The 21,051-nt window shown below is 48.4% G+C and overlaps 1 protein-coding gene across 3 annotated transcripts in view; it reads left to right on the top strand.

Moving 5' to 3' along the window:
- The window catches only part of LHFPL4 (LHFPL tetraspan subfamily member 4), a 70,207-nt gene extending 49,505 nt beyond the window's left edge, over positions 1-20,702 (top strand). Inside the window, exons 2-4 of one of the 3 annotated variants that reach the window (XM_073350795.1) lie at positions 9,421-9,657; positions 13,429-13,445; positions 17,640-20,702. In XM_073350795.1, coding sequence (XP_073206896.1) covers positions 9,421-9,657; positions 13,429-13,445; positions 17,640-17,648 — 263 coding nt within the window. In that variant the 3' untranslated portion in view covers positions 17,649-20,702. Of the gene's footprint in view, positions 1-9,420; positions 9,658-13,428; positions 13,446-13,923; positions 15,636-17,639 lie in introns of those variants that run through there. The other 2 variants (XM_073350797.1, XM_073350796.1) reach the window with 2 other exon arrangements.
- The last annotated feature ends 349 nt before the right edge of the window (positions 20,703-21,051 follow it).

Raw genomic sequence — 21,051 nt, 5'->3', positions numbered from 1 at the left:
CTCAGTGTATACATGCTGCTACCCGCAGCTTGCAATAAGTTTTGCATTGGGTCATAAAACAGAAATACCTCCCATCCCTCTATATTAACAACCACAAAATGAATCCAGGTTTCAGAGTAACAGCTGTGTTAGTCTGTATTCGCAAAAAGAAAAGGAGTAGTTGTGGCACCTTAGAGACTAACCAATTTATTTGAGCATGAGCTTTCGTGAGCTACAGCTCACTTCATCGGATGCATACTGTGGAAACTGCAGAAGACATTATATGCACAGAGACCATGAAACAATACCTCCTCCCACCCCACTCTTCTGTTGGTAATAGCTTATCTAAAGTGTTCATCAAGTTGGGCCACTTCCAGCACAAATCCAGGTTTTCTCACTCTCCGCCCCCCCCCCACAAACTCACTCTCCTGCTGGTAATAGCCCATTCAAAGTGACCACTCTCTTTAAAATGTGTATGATAATCAAGGTGGGCCATTTCCAGCACAAATACAGGTTTTCTCACCCCCTCACCCCCCTCCAAAAACTACACACACAAACTCACTCTCCTGCTGGTAATAGCTCATCCAAAGCGACCACTCTCCCTACAATGTGCATGATAATCAAGGTGGGCCATTTCCAGCACAAATACAGGTTTTCTCACCCCCCCACCCCCATACACACACAAACTCACTCTCCTGCTGGTAATAGCTCATCCAAAGTGACCACTCTCCCTACAAATGAATCCAGAATCTTACCAGGGTCCAGAACTATTTCTGCCTCGTCTGCTGTCAGCACCATGGCACGTTGCTCCTCCAGGGACTCATCAAATAGCTCCTCTAAGTGTGGATCCAGGATGCACTGCAGCTGCTCTGGCATTAAAGCCTCCTTGCAAATTGGTGTGAGCACCAGAATAATTTTGTTAGCCTGATCAGGCATCTGCTGGCTCTTCTCCAGTCCTAGACTGGATCAGGGGCTGAGAAAGTTGCCATCCTGGCTGACCAGGTCTCCAATCCGGTGAATCCCCAACATTGCCAGCTTCTTTGCTATTTCTGGGTGTGCATGGTCATTCTTGGAACTCTTACTGAAGTCAAATGTTTTGCTCGTCTCGCACCAGTTTTACCAAAAAGCTGGCTGTGATCACGTGACCAGGTAGCAGTGTGCTTGGCAACGGAGGACTTCTTATCAGTGACCACTTCCAACCCCCAAGAAAGTTCACTCTGTTTACAGCTCAGTGGTCAGAATAAATAAATGGAAGGTTTAAACCCCAAACAGCTGTACTTGACTCCCAGGAAACAGAAGCAACCCTGGTGGTTTGATTGGCTAATCTTGGGATTGAAAGGACAATTCCCCATGGAATTGTGGCATAGCATTGGCAGACTCTCAGGACACGAGTCTGCGGGACCCAGACCTGAGCTGAGCCCACACAGCAAAACAATGGAGTTTGGACCCAAGTCCCAGGGTTGGGCTCCAACCCACCTGCCTTCTTGCTGGGTCCTAGGGCCTGGGCCTAGGCCTGGAGGATTTACTGCCTGACTCAACAAAATTGTGTCTAGATGGAAGGGGGCTTTGGGCTCGAGCCAGAGTCTGAGCCCACATTGCAACGTAGACATTCCCTTACTCACCCAGAGAGCACAGGGTGGGCTAGAGACACAGGCCAGCAGTACCTGGGGCCCTTAGAAAACCTGTGCAGACAGTGTCATACAGGTACACGCACATGCGCACACAGTTTGTAACAACCATCTGTCCTCTCCCCCTGCCCTTCCCGACCCTAGCCATCACCCTGACGCCTGCCTTCATGCTGGTAATGGAGAGCTCAGTCCAATTTACTATTATGAGGCACTAAGCTCCACAAAGTTTTATAAATATTAACTAGCCATCATCATCCTAGCATGGGTCAGGATCATCACCCCGTGTTACAGATAGGGAAGAGGCTTGAAAGACAGAGTTAGGGTGGGACACTCTGGTCCCCTCCCAGGCTCTTACAACACCTCTTTCTCCTAGAGAACAGCAGAGACAAACTAAACATTAAATACGGACATAGCGGCTCTTCTTCACGGGAAAGAATGCCCCTCTGCCATGTACATTGGCCAAACCGGACAGTCTCTACGCAAAAGAATAAATGGACACAAATCTGACATCAGGAATTATAACATTCAAAAACCAGTAGGGGAACATTTCAATCTCCCTGGACACTCAACAACAGACTTAAAAGAGGCAATTCTTCAACAAAAAAACTTCAAAAACAGACACCAATGAGAAACTGCAGAACTGGAATTAATTTGCAAACTGGACACCATCAAATTAGGCCTGAATAAAGACTGGGAGTGGGTGGGTCACTACAAAAACTAATTTCCCCCAGCTGATACTCACACCTTCTTGTCAACTGTTTGAAATGGGCCACCTTAGAATCATAGAATCATAGAATCATAGAATATCAGGGTTGGAAGGGACCCCAGAAGGTCATCTAGTCCAACCCCCTGCTCAAAGCAGGACCAATTCCCAGTTAAATCATCCCAGCCAGGGCTTTGTCAAGCCTGACCTTAAAAACCTCTAAGGAAGGATATTCTACCACCTCCCTAGGTAACGCATTCCAGTGTTTCACCACCCTCTTAGTGAAAAAGTTTTTCCTAATATCCAATCTAAACCTCCCCCACTGCAACTTGAGACCATTACTCCTCGTTCTGTCATCTGCTACCATTGAGAACAGTCTAGAGCCATCCTCTTTGGAACCCCCTTTCAGGTAGTTGAAAGCAGCTATCAAATCCCCCCTCATTCTTCTCTTCTGCAGGCTAAACAATCCCAGCTCCCTCAGCCTCTCCTCATAACTCATGTGTTCCAGTCCCCTAATCATTTTTGTTGCCCTTCGCTGGACTCTCTCCAATTTATCCACATCCTTCTTGAAGTGTGGGGCCCAAAACTGGACACAGTACTCCAGATGAGGCCTCACCAATGTCGAATAGAGGGGAACGATCACGTCCCTCGATCTGCTCGCTATGCCCCTACTTATACATCCCAAAATGCCATTGGCCTTCTTGGCAACAAGGGCACACTGCTGACTCATATCCAGCTTCTCGTCCACTGTCACCCCTAGGTCCTTTTCTGCAGAACTGCTGCCTAGCCATTCGGTCCCTAGTCTGTAGCTGTGCATTGGGTTCTTCCGTCCTAAGTGCAGGACCCTGCACTTATCCTTATTGAACCTCATCAGATTCCTTTTGGCCCAATCTTCCAATTGGTCTAGGTCCTTCTGTATCCTATCCCTCCCCTCCAGCGTATCTACCACTCCTCCCAGTTTAGTATCATCCGCAAATTTGCTGAGAGTGCAATCCACACCATCCTCCAGATCATTTATGAAGATATTGAATAAAACCGGCCCCAGGACCGACCCCTGGGGCACTCCACTTGATACCGGCTGCCAACTAGACATGGAGCCATTGATCACTACCCGTTGAGCCCGACAATTTAGCCAGCTTTCTACCCACCTTATGGTGCATTCATCCAGCCCATACTTCCTTAACTTGCTGACAAGAATACTATGGGAGACCGTGTCAAAAGCTTTGCTAAAGTCAAGAAACAATACATCCACTGCTTTCCCTTCATCCACAGAACCAGTAATCTCATCATAAAAGGCCTTGATTACATTGGCCTCATTAGCACGACAAAAGTGATTTCCACCCCTTCTTGTCAACTGTTGAGAATAGCCCACTTCCACCTTAATTGAATTGGCTCGTTAGCACTGACCCCCCACTTGGTAAGGAAACTTCCATCTTTTCATATGCTGTGTATTTATACCTCCCTACTGTATGTTCCACTCCATGCATCTGATGAAGTGGGTTTTAGCCCATGAAAGCTTATGCCCAAATAAATTTGTTAGTCTCTAATATGCCAAAAGGACTCCTCATTGCTTTTACAAAGATTGATGCCACTCTCAACCCTGCAGGAAGCTTGGGTCCCATGGCAGCCATGTAAAAGCCTGAAGGGACAAGAAGAGCATTGCTAGATCACAAATTGAGGCGAATTAAAAACATACATTAACACAAGAGCCTAAAGTGACTGTGGCCATTACTGCAGTGGCTTGGTGCAAGGTACAGCATGGGCACCTCATCAACCAGACTCTAGCACTGCCCTATATTAGGAGGACTGCTTCTCCCCCAGTCCTGCCAGCTCCCTTCACAGCCCTCACAGGTCCCTCACACTCCATTTCACTCTGAGCACTTCTCTGTCACGTCCGCTAGCTGTAGACTGAAGTATTGTCATTATTGAGCAGCTCAGCCTCACCAAGTCTGTGAATATTCAACTCCTTCTCACTGAGCCAGGCTTAGATGTTTGTAGGGTCCCTGCCTCATTTATTCCAATTGTCAGAAGGTGTGTAATGAATGAGGCAGGGGATTGCAGGATGAAAAAGAATGGACTTGTAGCTTAAGCAGATGAACCCCACCCTGAAGAACTGCAGTCTATCCCGGCCTCTGATACAGGGTGCCTGTGTGTTGCTTGGCAAGTCACTTCGTGAAAAGTGCTCCTCATTTTCTGGGGACCCAACCTGAGACCCTGGGCTCTGATTTGCGGAAGTACTGAGCACTCACAGCTGAAGTCATAGGGAGCTCTCTTTTTATACATTACTTATATGAGAGGAAAATTCTCTTTTGCCAGGCACCTGGAGTGATACCCTATGAAGGTCTGCCTGTGATAACTCATCCTTCCTGCACCTCCTTTTTGTATCTGGGATGGCTGAAGCCTAGTGCAAGGTACTTCTCAAACACTGAACTTTAGGGCTCCCCTACCTCCCTTCACTTTAATTCCCGGTCAGTCCAGAATCAGAAATTGCTTCCCTCCTCTGCCCTGGCTGGGACATTTGCATCCTCCTCCTAGAATCTCTCACAGCTGTGTGCATGTCCCCCAACACACTTCTCCTCCGAGGAAAGAACTAGTGACTCACAAATCTGTCTGTGCCTGACTCACAAGCATTTCAAATGCAATTTTAAAATCCACCTGGTCAGCCCTGCTCCTCTCTCTTCTCCCAGGGTAGGGAGGTGTGGCAGGGTCCTTGACACCCCAGCAAACTGCCAGCTCTTACACAGTGTGCAAACGAGGGATGAAAAGCAACCTAACAAAATGCGCTGACAGGTAACAGATGAAGGCACAGGCCACTCTGTCCAGTCTCTTCATCTCAAGTGATACTCAGATATGTTGATGACAGGGCCAGATAAGTTACTAGATAGCCAGATCAGGCCTAAGCTCCGGAAGCAGATTCAGAGAGAACACCCAAAGCCAGTAATCCAGGGTAAAGTCCCTCAGTTTCACCCAAACCATCACCACCACCAGGGAGCCATCTGTTCCAATTACTGACCAGCAAACAGGAGCTAGGAAAGTGCTAGGAAATCTTCCTGCTTCAGCTGATGAGCCAGCCTCTAACTATTGCTAACAAACTCACCACAGGTGGCCACTGGTTACATACTGTTCATTTTCTGGGGGACCAAACTTGAGGCCCCTGAAATCTGATTTGCAGAAGTGCTGAGTGCTCAGCTGCACCTAAAGTCACTGGGAGTGCCACTCTAAATCTATGAAGTGTTATACATAATGCTAAGTATTCTGAAAAATCAAGTCCTAGCCATCTCACATTGGGCAACCAAACTCAGTGGACACCTGATAATTGTGTCCTTAATCTTTCTGTCCCCATTGTACAATGGGAACAATACCTCACTACCTCCTGGGCAAGTTGGAATTATATATTCATTCGCATATGTGAAGTTCTCAGATCCTATGATGAGAAGCACCATAGAAATGTCCATGAGGAAATCAGTAATTCCATATTCAGTGCAGTGTTTAAATAGTGGGGAGTAAATAAGGCCTGAGGCCACACATTCTTAGATTCCAAGGACAGAAGGGACCATTGTGATGACCTAGCCTGATGTCCTGTATAACACAGACCATAGAACTTCCACAAAATAATTCCTAGGACAGATTTTATAGAAAAATGTCCCATCATGGTAAATTGTTCCGGTGGTTAGTTATCCTTACCATTAAGAATGTATGCCTTATGTCCAGTCTAAATTTGTCTAGTTTCAACTTCCAGACATTGGATCATGTTAGATCTTTCTCTGCAAGATTGAAGAGCCCATTATCAAATATTTGTTTCCCATGTTGGTACTTATAGACTAATCAAGTCACCCTTTAACCTTCTCTTTGAAGATAGATTGAGGTCCTTTCAACTCTTACTATAAGGCAGGATTTTCTAATCCTTTAAATCATTCTGATAGCTCTTCTTTGAACCCACTCCAATTTATCAATATCCTTCTTGAACTGTGGACACCAGAATTGGACACAGTATTCCAGCAGCAGTCACAGGAGTGTCAAATATGAAGGTAAAATATCCTCTCTACTCCTATGCAAGACTCCCATGTTTATGCTTCCAAGGATCACATTAACTCTCTTGACCACAGCATCACACTAGGAGCTCACATTTAGCTGATTATCCCCCACAAACCCCAAATCTGTTTTAGAATCACTGCTTCCCTGGATAGTGTCCCCATATTATATGTATGGCTGACATTCTTTGTTCTTATATGTATACACTTATGTTTAGCTGTATTAAAATGCATATTATTTGCTTGAGCCCAGCTTATAAAGTGATGCAGATCACTCTGTATGAATGACCTATCCTCTGCATTACTTACTACTCCCCCAATGTGTGTGTCATCTGCAAACTTTATCAGTTATGGGTTTATGTTTTCTTCCAGGTCATAGATAAAAAAATGTGAAATAGTGGAGGGCATGGGCAGTAGGAAGGGGGACTCCACATGGAGGCTAGCCCCTGACTCTGCACATGCCCACAGCCCTGAGACTCCCTGCCCCGAGACTCCCTGCCCCTTCCCCATGGCCAAATCCCTGAGCCCCCCCCCCCCCGCAACCTGGAGGAGCCCCTGGACCAGCCACAGCCATGCCTCCCCTTCCCAGAGCCCAAGCCAACCTGGGGAAAAGCCTCTCATGCAGAAGACACTTTTGATATGTCCCATGCAGGTTCTGGGGCAGCTGAGAAGGTGTTATGTGCTACTTGGCTTCTGGGGTTCATCAGTATTTTCTTTGGAGTCCAGGGAGATTACTGATGAACCAGGGAAGCTGAATAGCACATACTGCCTCCTCAGCCACCCTGGAACCTGCATGGAGCATAATAAATCAAAAACTTACCCCCAAAACTCTGCAACTAGGGGTCTGGCAGCTGCGGCAGCGCCAGCGGAGGCTGAGCCTTCCCTGGCCTATTTACCCACTGCCCATGGTATAGGGCCAAGAACTGATCCCTGCAGGACCCCCTGGAAGCTCACTCATTTGATGATGATTAAGGCTGCGAGCCTGTCACAGAAGTCACGGTTTCCGTGACTTTCCAGGACCTCCATGACTTCTGCAGCAGCCAGTACTTCTGGCCTTGGGGCTGCCTGAGCAGCTCAGGCGGCCCCAGGCCAGCCACACTGACCGCTGCTGGGGCAGTCTCAGGCCACTGCGCCCCCACTCCCAGCAACAGCAGTTTGGGTGTGGGAATGGGCTCAGGGCTGGGACACAGGTTGGGGTGAGGGCTTAGTTACCTCAGGGGGCTCCCCAGAAGCAGCGACATGTCCCTCCCTTGGCTCCTAGGCAGAAGCACAGCCAGGCGGTTCTGTGTGCTGCCTCTCCCTGCAGGCACTGCCCCACAGTTCCCACTGGCCATGGTTCCTGGTCAATTAGATCTGCAGAGTGGGCACTCGAGGCAGCAGCAGCATGTGGAGCCCCCCCGGCTGCACCTCCACCTAGGGGCCGCAGGGACATGCCGGCCGCTTCCAGGAGCTGCACGGAGCTGGGTAGGGAGCCTGCTAGCCCCCTTCTCCCCCACCCAGCACCAGCAGGGGTCCTGGGTCACCCCCTGCCCCAGAGCACCCAAGTTTTAGTCAGGGGTATATAGAACAAGTCATAGATGGGTCATGGGCCGTGAATTGTTGTTTACTGCCTATGACCTGTCCATGACTTTTACTAAAAACACCAGTGACTAAAACGTAGCCATAACGATGATTCCTTGCTTGCAATTAAAACCTATCAGCTAGCAAGCTTTTAATCCATTTAATATGTGCCATGTTACTTTTATGTTGTTCTAGTTTTTTTAATCAAAATGTTGTGTGGTACCAAGTCAAAAGCCTTACAGCAGTCTAAGTTTGTTACATTGACACTTTATCAACCAAACTTGTCATCTTACTAAAAAGAGATATCAAGTAAGTTTGACAGGATGTTTTTCATAAAGCCATGTTGACTGGCATTAGTTATATTACCTTCCTTTAATTCTTTATTAATTGAGTCCCCTATCAGCCTCTCCATTATCTTGCCAGAGATTGATTTCAGGCTGACAGAAATAATCAATTACCTTGCTCATCCTTTTTGCCCTTTTTAAATATTGGTACTACGTTAGCTTTCTTCTGGGATTTACCCAGCGTTCTAAGGCTAATTGAAAATCAGCATTAACAGTCCAGCTAGCTCTTTTAAAACTCCTGAATGCAAGTTATCTAGACCTGCTGATTTTAGGAATGAATTGAATAAGAATGATAAAGAGATATTGGCTAGCACGTCAGTGACCATGGTCCATCCTCTGCACTGAATGAAGCAGACTGTATCATAAAGCATATGCACAAGGGTCCAAATTAAGGTTGGACAGAAAACCTTACCTCTGGCATTTCCTAACTTTTGAGCGCTTGACTTTGCAACCTCAATAGCATTCTTTTAATATAATTTTAAAGTGAAATTTCCTAGGTTTTTAGGAAAGCAAACTAAAAATATACACCCAGAAATCCCATCATGTAGAACCCTATTGACTCCCACAGGGGCCATCAGCAGGGTTGAACCTTTAGCTCGGTAGCACAACCCCTACCACTTGGGCTAATGGAATAAGGAGTAGCAGCTGCAGGCTGATACCATCTATGTGGATCACCCACTAGAAGGGGATGAGACACACTTTACTAGCCAGTTTCACAGCTGTTTGCTAATGGTCGAAGAGCATTGAGATGCATAGATTTTAAAGCTAGAGGGATCCTAGTGAACATCTAATCTGACCTTCTGCATAATACTGGCCAGAGGACTGCCCTGAACGAATTCCTGCTTCAAGTCCAATAGCTGGGCTTGAACTACAGTGTATCTTTTAGGAAAAAAATCCCATCTTGATTTGAAAATTGCCAGTGCTGGAGAATCACCACTTCCTTTGGTGAGTTGTCCAGTGGTTAATTACTCTCATTGTTTAAAAAAAGAAAGAAAGAAAAAACAACAACTGTGATTTTCAAGTCTGAGGGTATCTAGCTTCAACTTCCAGCTGTTGGATCTCATTATATTCTTGTCTGCTAGATTGAAGAGCCTGCTATTGTCAAATTTCTGTTCTCTCTCTCCCCCCACCCTCCTCTCCCCCTCCGGTCCCTGTATCCCTCTTTTCCTGTCCAGCACTCTGCCTGGTGCTGGGCTGCATGATATTTCCAGATGGCTGGGATGCAGAGACTGTCAGGGACATGTGCGGGGAGAAGACAGGGAAGTACTCGTTGGGCGATTGTTCTGTACGCTGGGCCTACATCCTTGCCATCATCGGCATCCTCAACGCCCTCATCCTCTCCTTCCTGGCCTTTGTCCTTGGCAACCGGCAGAATGACTTGCTTCATGAGGAGTTCAAGACAGAGAACAAAGGTAAGAACTACTCCTACCCCTAGCTGTAGCCCCCATCCCGCCTATGCCTCCACAATAGGATGTAGCAAAGGTTTTTCTCCTGGCTGAGTCCCTTCCAGCCCCTCTCCCTGCTTAAATTAATCCAGATAGTGGTAGGACTTAAGAGCTCCAATGCCACCCTCTCCACACTGCACTGTATCTCTATTCCTCCTCTCATCTAGTCAGCATCTCTTTCACAGCCATGGTGCCACCAAAAGCGCTGAAGCCTGAAAGATACCTGATAAGCCCAAGTCTCTGGCCAGATACGTGGATGCCAGTCCCCATCCTGTTGGGGGTGCAAGTAGCCACCAAGATCTGTGCAGAGCTATGTGCAAGCAGAACCTTCCCACATTACACACGATCCTGTTCTCTCTCTCTGTCTGGTTTTCCTGGAGCCTGGTCCAGACCTGCCCACAATTAACACTATAAATAGGGTCAGCTGGGGAGGAGAGGAGCACTCCAGGTTTAGCTGCAGTGAAGGATCCTGAGCCACCCTGTGGGGCACAGTAAAACTTAATAAATATTTTACAGGCCCTAGGTTTTCCAGGCAGCACAAGAACCTGCTCCAGGGAACAGGCTTCCAAATGGTTCTACTAAGATTAGGGCAAGGGGGACAGTGTCACATTCCCAATTAACCCTAACAGAATCTGCCCCAGCTAGTCCTATCTGCTGGGGAGCAGCTGCCAGGCAGGTTCCAGCTCTAGGCATTCTGCTGGGCTTGTGAATAGGCAGGTTCTGTGACAAGGATGTCAGTCACTGTTCAGAGCAGGGAAAGGGGCTCATTCATCTGTGCATTGTGGTGGGGAATCCCTGCATGACAGACTTCTGTCCCAGTACCTCTGCCCCGTCCTTTGCTGCATCCCTCAGATACCCAGAGACAGGAAGGGGGTTTAATGACTTATTATCACAGACAGGGCACAGTTAGTATTACTCCCAAACCAGCTTTCCTCTGAGTCACTGTGGCAGTAGAGTCAGCAGAGCATAATCTATTCCCAAGGGAAGGTGTCCCTTGTGCTATAAGACTGCAAAGTTCTCCACTGGCCCATGACAAGATCAGAGTCCTAGGACACCCACAGGCTACTGTCCCTGCTGCAGCTGGATTGAGTTAAGGTACATTTTTATATGGTGAATCAGCCAGTCAGATACCAGTTTACCCATAATAATAGCATTTCTAAAAATAAAACCTGATTTGTGATTGGCTGAATATTTGTTTATTTTTGAAGAATGGCCATCCAGCCAGCGATCAGATTGGTGCATGGCTCAGTCCCCCAGCCAATCAGATTAGCCAGTGCAGTTTCAATTTGGAACACTGGAATGGCCAGGTGGGAGCAGTCCACACAGGTTCATGTAGCCCATCTCCTATTGCTGAGAGCAGCCAGGCCCAGCTGCTTCCAAGGAAGGTGTGATAGCCCCTGAATGGGCAGTTAGAGCATACCCTGCTCGTAGGGAAAGTTTCTTCCTAACTCCTCAGTCAGAGGCTGGTCCCTTCTCTGAAGCAGGAGGGTTTGTATTCCTCCCATAACTGGTGCATTAACAATATCTCTAATTCTCTCATTTGTGGCAGCGTCCTCCTCTCTGTGCCTTCTTGATTCTGTCTGTGCTTTGCTCAGTTGGTTACTTTGTTGCCTGTCCTGGGCATCACTAAAATTTGAACAAAGGCCAGAAGGGCCTAAAGGGCCTAAGTGGAAATGTAATTAATCACAATAATCTACTGGCCTTAGAGTTTGCACCATCTGTTTGAATTAAACCTAGAGTTACAGTGGGTATGGCTAGCTGGAAGCCAAGGGAAGAGGCTCTGAGCACAGGTGCATTAGGGTATGTCAGTGGGTGGGTGGGAGCCTAGGTCTGACTGAATCCCTGGCCCCTCACCTCTGACTGGGAGAGGTTCACTGACCTCCATCTGTTCCACATTGACTCTGCATGCAGCCGCTGAATGCTCAGCCCATGCTTCTATATGGGAATGGGAGCTCTTCAAGCCTCAAACTGCCCAGTGAGTTGTGCTGGCATCAGGCTGCCCTTTGCAGATGGTCCACAGCCATCTTGGGATCAAATCAAAGAGTCTCTAGAATAATAAGTTACAGATTTCACAAAAACGTTTGGTGGTAGGACAGATCCACATTAAACAAGGAACAATTCAGAGAAGCCATGTTCCTCATAACTGTAAAAAGCAGGGAACCTGCTTAATGGGGTTTCAAAATATATGCAGGGTTTCTCACTCAGTGCTTGTGTGTGTGAGTTCATGCAGTTGTGTGTGTGTGCGCGCGCAACATGCCTCTATCCACAATGCTAGGCAAACTCCTAGAAGTGAGCTGCCACACTGGAGTAGCTTCATAGATCCCACATTCATCTCTGATTCCTGCCTCATCATAGAATATCAGGGTTGGAAGGGACCCCAGAAGGTCATCTAGTCCAACCCCCTGCTCGAAGCAGGACCAATTCCCAGTTAAATCATCCCAGCCAGGGCTTTATCAAGCCTGACCTTAAAAACCTCTAAGGAAGGAGATTCTGCTACCTCCCTAGGTAACGCATTCCAGTGTTTCACCACCCTCTTAGTGAAAAAGTTTTTCCTAATATCCAACCTAAACCTCCCCCACTGCAACTTGAGACCATTACTCCTCGTTCTGTCATCTGCTACCATTGAGAACAGTCTAGAGCCATCCTCTTTCTGGGAGTGCTAGCAGAACTACAGTGAGTTCTTGTGAATATCCACTCTCCCTAGGATGACTGCTGTTTGATACGGTGCTTTTTTATGATGTACTGAGATACTAGCTACAGATGCTGCTCATTATGGACAAAGCCAGATACATAAATACCAGTCCCATTAGGGATTTTTTAACTAGATCATGGCTGAGTTCATTTGATCTTAGACTAACTGTACTCATGCCCTCACTACCTAAAAAACTGGAAACTACCCAGTAGGTCAATACTCTGACCACAGACTTGTTCCCTTCCTCCTGGCACAAGAGGCCTGTGTCATAGCAACAGGGCCCTTTCAGCTGTAATACAGGCCTCCTCTTGGGAGCAGGGAAGCTCTTCGATGTCAGAAATAGTTTTCCCTCTGACAGAGAAACACAGATCCTGAAATTTGCCCTGTACTTTTCTATTGTCACAGAGACTGAAAAACACCCAGCCCAGAGATGAGGGTCCATCCAGGGTAGGGCTGAGGCTCAATGGCAAACAGTCTGAGGGAAACATAGGAACAAATGAGACCAGATTCCCCTTATGCCTCAGTTGAGGATAGGGCTCTTCAGACCTGGGTTGGAGAGTTGAGTGTGTTACTGTGCATGAGGATATAGCAATCTGTCTATGGCCGTAGGTGTGTGCATAAAAATATCTGGGTATAGCATGGAAAGCTCTGGCTACAGGCTTTCTACATGCATGGTTAAGCAGGTGCACTCTCCTTAATAGGGATCAGGCTATATGTGCTTGTGTGGTGTATTGACCATTCCATCCAGGAAGCTACATTCCCCTCCCAGTTATGCTGGTGCAAATCCAGCCAAATCATCGGGAGGGGAGGTGGAGGAGACAGTATAACCACACAGTATTTGACCCACTGCATCTAAACCAAGACCAGATCAATAGGATGTAGACTAATGAGTCATGAATTTGAACTCAGAGCAGCCCCAGAGAGCTTGGAGATGTGCCACGGGAACCACTTACTCTGAGTGGCAGCGCAGCCAGGAGGAAGTAGAGGCTGAGTCAGACCCAGAGCAGATTCCTAACTCTCTCTCTCTTTTTTAATATTTCTCACAGATTTTGTTGGCACTGCGGTAAGTTCTGTGTGTTGCAGCGTGGCTCACCAGGCCTGGTTCCATCCTGTCCCAGTTAGTGTGCGCGCGCCGGGGGGCAGGGAAGAGAAGGGTGTTGGGACCCAGTTCTGTTCTGTCTGCATCTATGTGGGGGGCATTGGGCCTGGTTCTGTTCTGTCCCTGTAGCAGTACTACTAAATTTACGGGATCAAAAATCCTGAGTCAACCCCAAAGATGTTGAGACTAACACCCAAATCATAAGTGTTGGGTTTTTTTTTATTAAATCCAATCATATTTAGCCTGTCTTGACGTCTCAACCCCTTCTGCTCCTCCCTTGTGTGTGTGAGAAAATGTCCAACCTATAATACCCACAGACATGGCGACCACTCCTTGGCTGCTCAGATGGGACTCCACTCACTCTCTCCTCACTCCTGAGATGGGGAACTACCATCCATTTCCTACCATCCATTTACTGTCTTGCTCCCTGCCCTTCCCCCAGATCTCTGCCTCAGCTTTCTTCCCTGACCTGTCCCACTGCACTCTCCTGCCCGATCACCAGCGCCTTCAGAAATCTGGCACAAAGAACCATGAGATTCTCCTGGAAACCTGAGCTATTTTCTGCACACATCTCAGAACCAATGGGCTGCCACACGGACCCTAAGCTAGATGGACAGTGTGCACTGAGTTCAAGATTGAGGCTTTAAGACTAAATGAATTTGCTGGTTTAGGCCACAGTTTGGCCTAATTGCAAAACCCATTCTGAGTGCAGTAATTAGATTTATAATCCTGGACTTTTTAAGAAACAATCAGTTCCCACCTTCAATGCGTTTCAATTTTTTAAAATTGTTCCATCCTTTGTATGTAATTTGATCCAGTATGTAATCATCCAATAATCTCTCCAAAACATTATCTAAATTTTAAAAATGACTAATTATAATTGTGCAAATTGCTGAGAATACTAATTTTTATTTTCTTTATCCTTCGCTCCCTCTGCCCCAAGACCACCCACTGCTGGGGGAGATCTTGGAGCAATGGGAGGGAAGCAGTAATTCCCCAACTCCACCACCGTCTTCCCTACCCTGCCTTGGGACCTCCCATGTATGCAGCAGCAGCTCTTCTCTGACCCCCTTGACACTCTGCCTCCCACTTCCCCAGGATCCTCTGCTCCTTTGTACTCACATAGGGCCTGACAAAGGCAGGGCTGTGGCAAAGACAGGTCTCTGTCAACCAGAGCTCTGCATATGTAACCGATCCTGAAAATTGGGGGAACGGAGATATTCACGTCATAACAAGAGCTCCTCCTGCAGGTTCATAGATTCATAGACTAAGGTCAGAAGGGACCATTATGATCATCTAGTCCAACCTCCTGCACAACGCAGGCCACAGAATCCCACCCACCCACTCCTGTGAAAAACCTCTCACCTATGTCTGAGCTATTGAAGTCCTCAAATCATGGTTTAAAGACTTCCAGGCGCAGAGAATCCTCCAGCAAGTGACCCGTGCCCCATGCTACAGAGGAAGGCGAAAAATCTCCAGGGCCTCTTCCAATCTGCCCTGGAGGAAAATTCCTTCCTGACCCCAAATATGGCGATCAGCTAAACCCTGAGCATATGGGAAAGATTCACCAGCCAGATCTACAGAAAATTCTTTCCTGGGTAACTCGGATCAAAACTGAGCAACTCACAATTAATTCACAAGAGCTGTCACCCCTGAGCTAGTGTGTGGATGGCATGGGGAAGGGTTGGGCTGGTTCAGTTCTGTCCAACCGCGTTAGTCTGAGGGATGATGGGGGCAGGGGAGATGTTGTGGCAAGTTCTGACATGTCCCCACGTGTGGGGGGGTGGAGGTGCAGGCTCACCAGGCCCAGTGTGACCCCCTTCATGCCTGTCCCTTCTCTGTCAGGAAGAGGACTGAAGGGGTTGCGGTTCTGAACCACTCTCAGGGTCAGCCACAGCCTGTTTGAAGCTCGTGCCTTGCTCCAGGAGTGCTCCTCGCCTTCAGACTGCTCCAGTGAATGGGTCAAGTCCCAAAAAGGCAATATCTTGCCACTACTTGAGAGGACAGGACCACCCAGGACTCCATTCACTGTTTATATCCCAGGAGCACCAAGAGGCCCAGCCAAGATCAAGGCTTCATGGTTTTGGGTGCTGTACATAGGGTTACCGTATTTCAGGTTCCCAAATGAGGACACGGTCAGAGAGAGAGCTGGAGAGGGGGTACAGTTGGGGGTGCTGGAGGGGTTTGTATGTAGTGGAGGGGCTGTGTACTGGGAGGGGGTACCTGAAGGGTGCTGGAGGGGTGTGTGTATTGGGAGGAGTATTTGGGGGTGGTGGAGGGGGTACATGGGGGTGCTGGAGGGGAGGTGCATACTGGGAGGGATTACCTGGGGCCTCACTCTTGAGGTGGCGGGGCAGTGTCACTCTGGCTGGTGCAGACCCGGGATGTAGAGACAGTCACTGTCCTGATGAGCTCTCAGTCTAAAGACAGCAAGCAGCATGGGAAGGATGAGTCAGAGAGAGACAGTTAACTGTGTGCTATTCTTACATATGTCTGTGTACATACCAGTGGGCTCCCTTACCTCCCCGGGATGCTAGATCCAATGCATTCTTGCATTTACTTACAGTTTTATTGGCAAGCTGAATCAGGCCTTTTGCAGAGATTTTGTTTCCTGCCTTTAAGTAGGGTGGGCTGTAGGACAACAGAAAGGGTTAGTCCAGAGCTTCTCAAACTTTTGTACTGGTGACCCCTTTCACATAGCAAGCCTCTGAGTGTGACCCCCCTTATAAATTAAAAACACTTTTTAATATATTTAACACCATTATAAATGCTGGAGGCAAAGTGGGGTTTGGGGTGGAGGCTGACAGCTCACGACCCCCCATGTAATATCCTTGAGATCCCCTGAGGAGTCCCAACTCCCAGTTTGAGAACCCATGGGTTAGTCCATCCTGGGCTAGGCCCAGGAGTGCTCCCCATGCAGCCTGACAGCGCATGGGGGAGTGTGGAGAGCCTTCCAGCACTCAACAAATAGAGGTGAATGCCCTACCCTTCCCTCTCAGCTGTCGTGGCAGAAAGTGAGAGAAGCTGGAAGAGAGGGGACTTTGTGTGGGATGGAGTCAGAGGCAGCAAGGGCCTGACACTGCGTGAGAGCACTGCCTCAGGGTGTCGCACTGGCAAGCAGTGGGGCTGAGTTGTGATGGTGTCACATGCTGCTGTATTGGGGCCCCCAGGGTGTGAGGAAGGAGCCAAGCTGAGAATGCAGCAGGTCTGGGGCAGGGCCTCTTTGCAGAGCAGGAGTGGTGCAGAACGTATCCCCTTGGCCCTGTACAGGAGGACTGTAGCTTAGGGCTACACAGTTTATACCCATTCCATAAAAGTAACAAGCTTCTGCTGGCCCCAGGTCAGGGAGGGCTGCATAGCAGCAGCAGTCACTGTGTAACTCGCCACACCTGCCAGGAGCTGCTTTCCTCCATAGCAGGTGAGAACAGAATCCTGGCCCCAGCAGAGTGTCCTCCTCAACTCCATGCTGCTGGACAGAGGTGGGGTCTGCGTGCCCTTCTCAACAGCGGTTCAGGCAGTGACTTTCACTGATGTGCTGGCAGAGATTCTCTCCCGATTTGCCCCTGTCACCTTGCCATGCCCTCCCTGTGCAGGGAGTTTCTGGGTATCACTTGGATAAGGATCCTAGGAAGCTCCTGGGTCCCTCCATGACTTTGAGATCTCCACACTTTCTCTCCAAGGGTTAATTTCCAGTTGGCCAGCTGAAGAGCTGGGAAATGATTGTAGGGTCTCGTCACTGGCATGGAGCTCTCTGTGCTAAGTAAATTAGAAATGCAGGTGGGCAAAACAGTTCCACACAAGTGGCTGCATGGGGCCCTAAAGAGGTGCCAGGAATACAGAAACTGGCACAGGGGTGTTGTACGTAGTGCCAAAAGCTGCAAGGGCCCTTCCTTCCCTGGGAAGTGGCTGGGTCTGCAGGCACACAAGGAAGCTGGTCCCAGTATCATAGAATCTCAGGGTTGGAAGGGACCTCAGGAGGTCACCTAGTCCAACCCCCTGCTCAAAGCAGGACCAATCCCCAACTAAATCACCCTGCCCTGATTGTTATTATTGATTACGTCAACCCCCTTGGGGTGCTGACACTGCCTTTCAGGGTTCTGGTGCTGTAGGTGTTGTGGCCTGGCTGGCACATGCTGATTCTCTGTGTTCTTTCCACAGAGGATATAATGTAGAGAACATGCAGCCGGGCCCTTATCTCACTGGTACCTGGCTCAGACGCTTTCTCTCTATCCTGCCTTCTTTCTGCTGCCGATGGTTCCATAACGTCAGCCTGAAGCCTCAGAATCTGCCAACCTCTCTGGGGATTTGCCAACCTTGCCCTGTGTCCATGACGGCCCGCCCATTTCATGTGACTCACCAGCTTTGGCTCCCTCCCCCTGCTCGGGGGTTGTATATGGAGGGAGTTTGATGCCAAATCCCCCTGAACCTGCTTCAAGAGGAGCAACAAACGGCAGTTTTGTTTCACTGAAAAAGACAGAGTTTTTAACAGATTTCTACATTCCCAAGAACCTCTGGAATTTCCATGTTCCCTCTGGAGAATGCTTCCAGCTGAGTTTCCTCCATATCATTTCCTTATGCAGCTGGCGCAAGCAACAGTCTGTCTGGGACGCCCGCAGGACTGCAGCACAGCAGGAACCCTCCCCCACCCTGTTTTGTACAGCTCAGCTTTTCTGCACTCTGCTGTTAGGGAAACCCAGCACCCGAGACTGGAACGTTTGATACTTTTATGTGTAAATGAATATTCTCTGAACAGGGTAAAGTTACTCTGAGTCCCCTGGGGATTCCAACCTCCATGACTTTGTACTTTACCTCCATCCTGCCTGGGATGGCAGGAAGGGTTGCAGACTGACACTCCCTATCCCAGAGTGTAGGGCTAGAAGGCCTGCCCTGCCTGCTCCCTCTACTGATTGTGGGCCTCACTGCTTGGCCCAGCCTATGTGGCTGTCGTGGCATCTGGCTCTCTACAAGCACTGAATGTAAACCTCAGCCAGGCCCCCTCATAAGGTGGAGCAACTGGAAATGCAAACCACACCTGGGGTGGGGATGGGAGTCTTTCCTCCCCTGCTGCTGGGTCTGTTCCCTCTCTGGGGCCCTCCCCTCTCTGATTCTGTCTCAGGCCGGTGCCAAATACCATACGCAACATATATGGTGCTTTTATCTCCACTGGCATAAGCAAAGCTGTAACTTGGCATCTCTCCCTTAGGGCCAGCCTTGGAGGAGGGGCCAATGGAACAGAGGGAGGCGTTCTGTCCTGGAGCCCCCTCCACTGCAGGAGCCCTGCCCCTCACAGGCTCCAGCTCCAGGCTGTGGAGGGCTGAGCTGCCTGAACAGTCTGTAGCCTTTGGCCAAGTATCAGGAGAGGCAGGAAACAGCAGGGACTCCCCATGACCAAAGAGACATGAATCCCTCCCAGGCTGGCTTTCTTGAAGCCTCAGAGCTAGGAGTCCTGAAAGGCAGTGCCCCTTGCAGGGAATGATGCCATTTCCTGTTCCATCATAACATCCACCGTCCCAAGGCCTGAGCTGAGGGCTGAGAAATAGAAGGAAAGTCACCCAGAGTAACCATAGTGACAGCAGCACCCTCAACAGCTCCCTGGAACAGAGCTAAACCTTAGCCACACCCTGCAAGACCAATGTGCCCACATCACACCCTCTAGCTGGAGCAGAGCAAGAGGCCCTCTCAAACACACACCCTCCCCTCTTTCCCACTCACCACACCAAATCCCACGGGCTAGGGATCTGGATTTGCTGGCCAGGTCAGTGTGTCAGGTTTCCTGTTTTCCTCACAGGCCCATGGGCACAGGCTTTATAAGCCAAGAGAATTGGAAAGCATGCAGTCCTTGGCAATGCAATAAAGTTCTAAGCACTAACACTGAAAGTGTTGAGCACAAAGGTGGAGGCAACCATGAGATTGTCTCTTCAGCCACAGCCTGAAGGTGGAGTAGGAAGGGAAAACATCCAAGTACCCCTGGAGCTAGAGGAAACTGGATAGGGCACATGAGGGGGCGGGTGTGTGTGAAAGAGAGAGAAATGTCAAGGGGAAAGGGCCACTTATTAACAGAGAGGCAGCTTGCCTGAGAGATGGGGAGCAGAGTGAGAGGCTGGTATTTCACTGGGCATGGTAGAGGCACAAGAAAGCTGCTGGCACTGAAATCAGGGTCATAGTTGGGGCAGCTGTTGTTTGGAAGAGAAGGAAGGAACTAAACAAGGATATACAGATTCTGCAGGGAAAAGGGAAGAAAACAAAGTAAGTTGAAGCTGCCAAAGGGGCTTTCACAAATGCCCCAGGGGAAGCAGCTCAAGGAGGAAAGCAGATTGGCGGTAGAGTCCTGCTGACTCCAGGGGTCAGGCGTATTTTACTGCTCTCTGAAAGCTTGCTCTATAATGAGAAGGGAAGAGATTTGGGCAAGTAGGAAGCAACAAAGACTTTGTAAATATATCTTGAATAAGAGGCAGTTAAGGGGATAGTGGGGAGAGGCAAACACATACAAAGCCAGCCATTCTGGCTGGGCTGCAGCCCTGGGCACTAAGGGAATTATTTGATTCACTTACTGAACCACTGAGAATTTTTCTGAAAAATCCCAGAGAAATTGGAAGGTGTGGAGAATAGAAGAAAAGCAAATGTAGCAGTGAATTTTCTGACAGGGTGAGTGCAATCCTGGCAGTTCCTATCCGACAAGTCTAACCTCTGTTCCACTAAAATAATAGCAAATATTAAGAAAAATACACAAACACAAACCCTCCAATATCTAGAGTCAGGGTTCTCAAACGCCCAAAGCTTGGGTTACAGCTCACAGGTCTCTTATTGACACGCTTCTTGTAAGCACCACCCCCAGCACCTTCTCTCCTTCCGTTCACAATCAGCGAAACTTCATTGTAGCAATGACTGCTATTGCTTATGCAGAGAAGTCATCAGGAAAATACTGGGTGAATTTATAAATTTCTTTTAAAGCAATTTAGCTGCTAGAAACAAGGAGAAGGTGCCAACACCCAGCAACCAGCCAGTTCTCCACAGAGCAATTTGAGAACCACTGACCTAGCAGATACTGCATATGGGGGATACAAATTACAGTTTATGTCAGACAAACGTGATTGGTTTTGTTGATTGAAGTGGAGAAGGGAATACAGTAGCTGTAATATATCTGTATTTTAGTACAACATTTGATACAGTGTTTCACAAAACCTTACTGGAAAATATAATTCAAACTGGATTGGATTGGAACCCCGTGGTGCGGTTTGAGAATGTCAATGTGTTTTAATGAGGGGCCGTGCCCAGAGGGACTGGTTTGAATCTGGGATTATTTACAAAGAGCTCCTTAATTAAATTCAGAGAGTAGAGCATACTAACTTGGGAGGAGTTGCAAAGACCAAGAAGGGCAAAGAACAAATACAAGGGGATATGGAAAGGATAGAAATATGGGCAGGTTGCAACAGAGCAAGAAGCAGTCTGTAAGAATGCAGCTAATACATCTGGGGAAAAATAATTGGAAGCAGTTATTCAGTCAGCGAGATGGAAAGCAGTAATGCTGAAAGAGACTAGGGCCATCCTACAGGGAAATGTGAAGAGGAGC

The sequence above is a fragment of the Lepidochelys kempii genome, chromosome 7, assembly GCF_965140285.1.
Source record: "Lepidochelys kempii isolate rLepKem1 chromosome 7, rLepKem1.hap1, whole genome shotgun sequence".
Classification (NCBI taxonomy): Eukaryota; Metazoa; Chordata; order Testudines; family Cheloniidae; genus Lepidochelys; species Lepidochelys kempii.
Note: the sequence above shows the minus strand (reverse complement) of the source record. Positions and strands in the feature narration are given on the sequence as shown.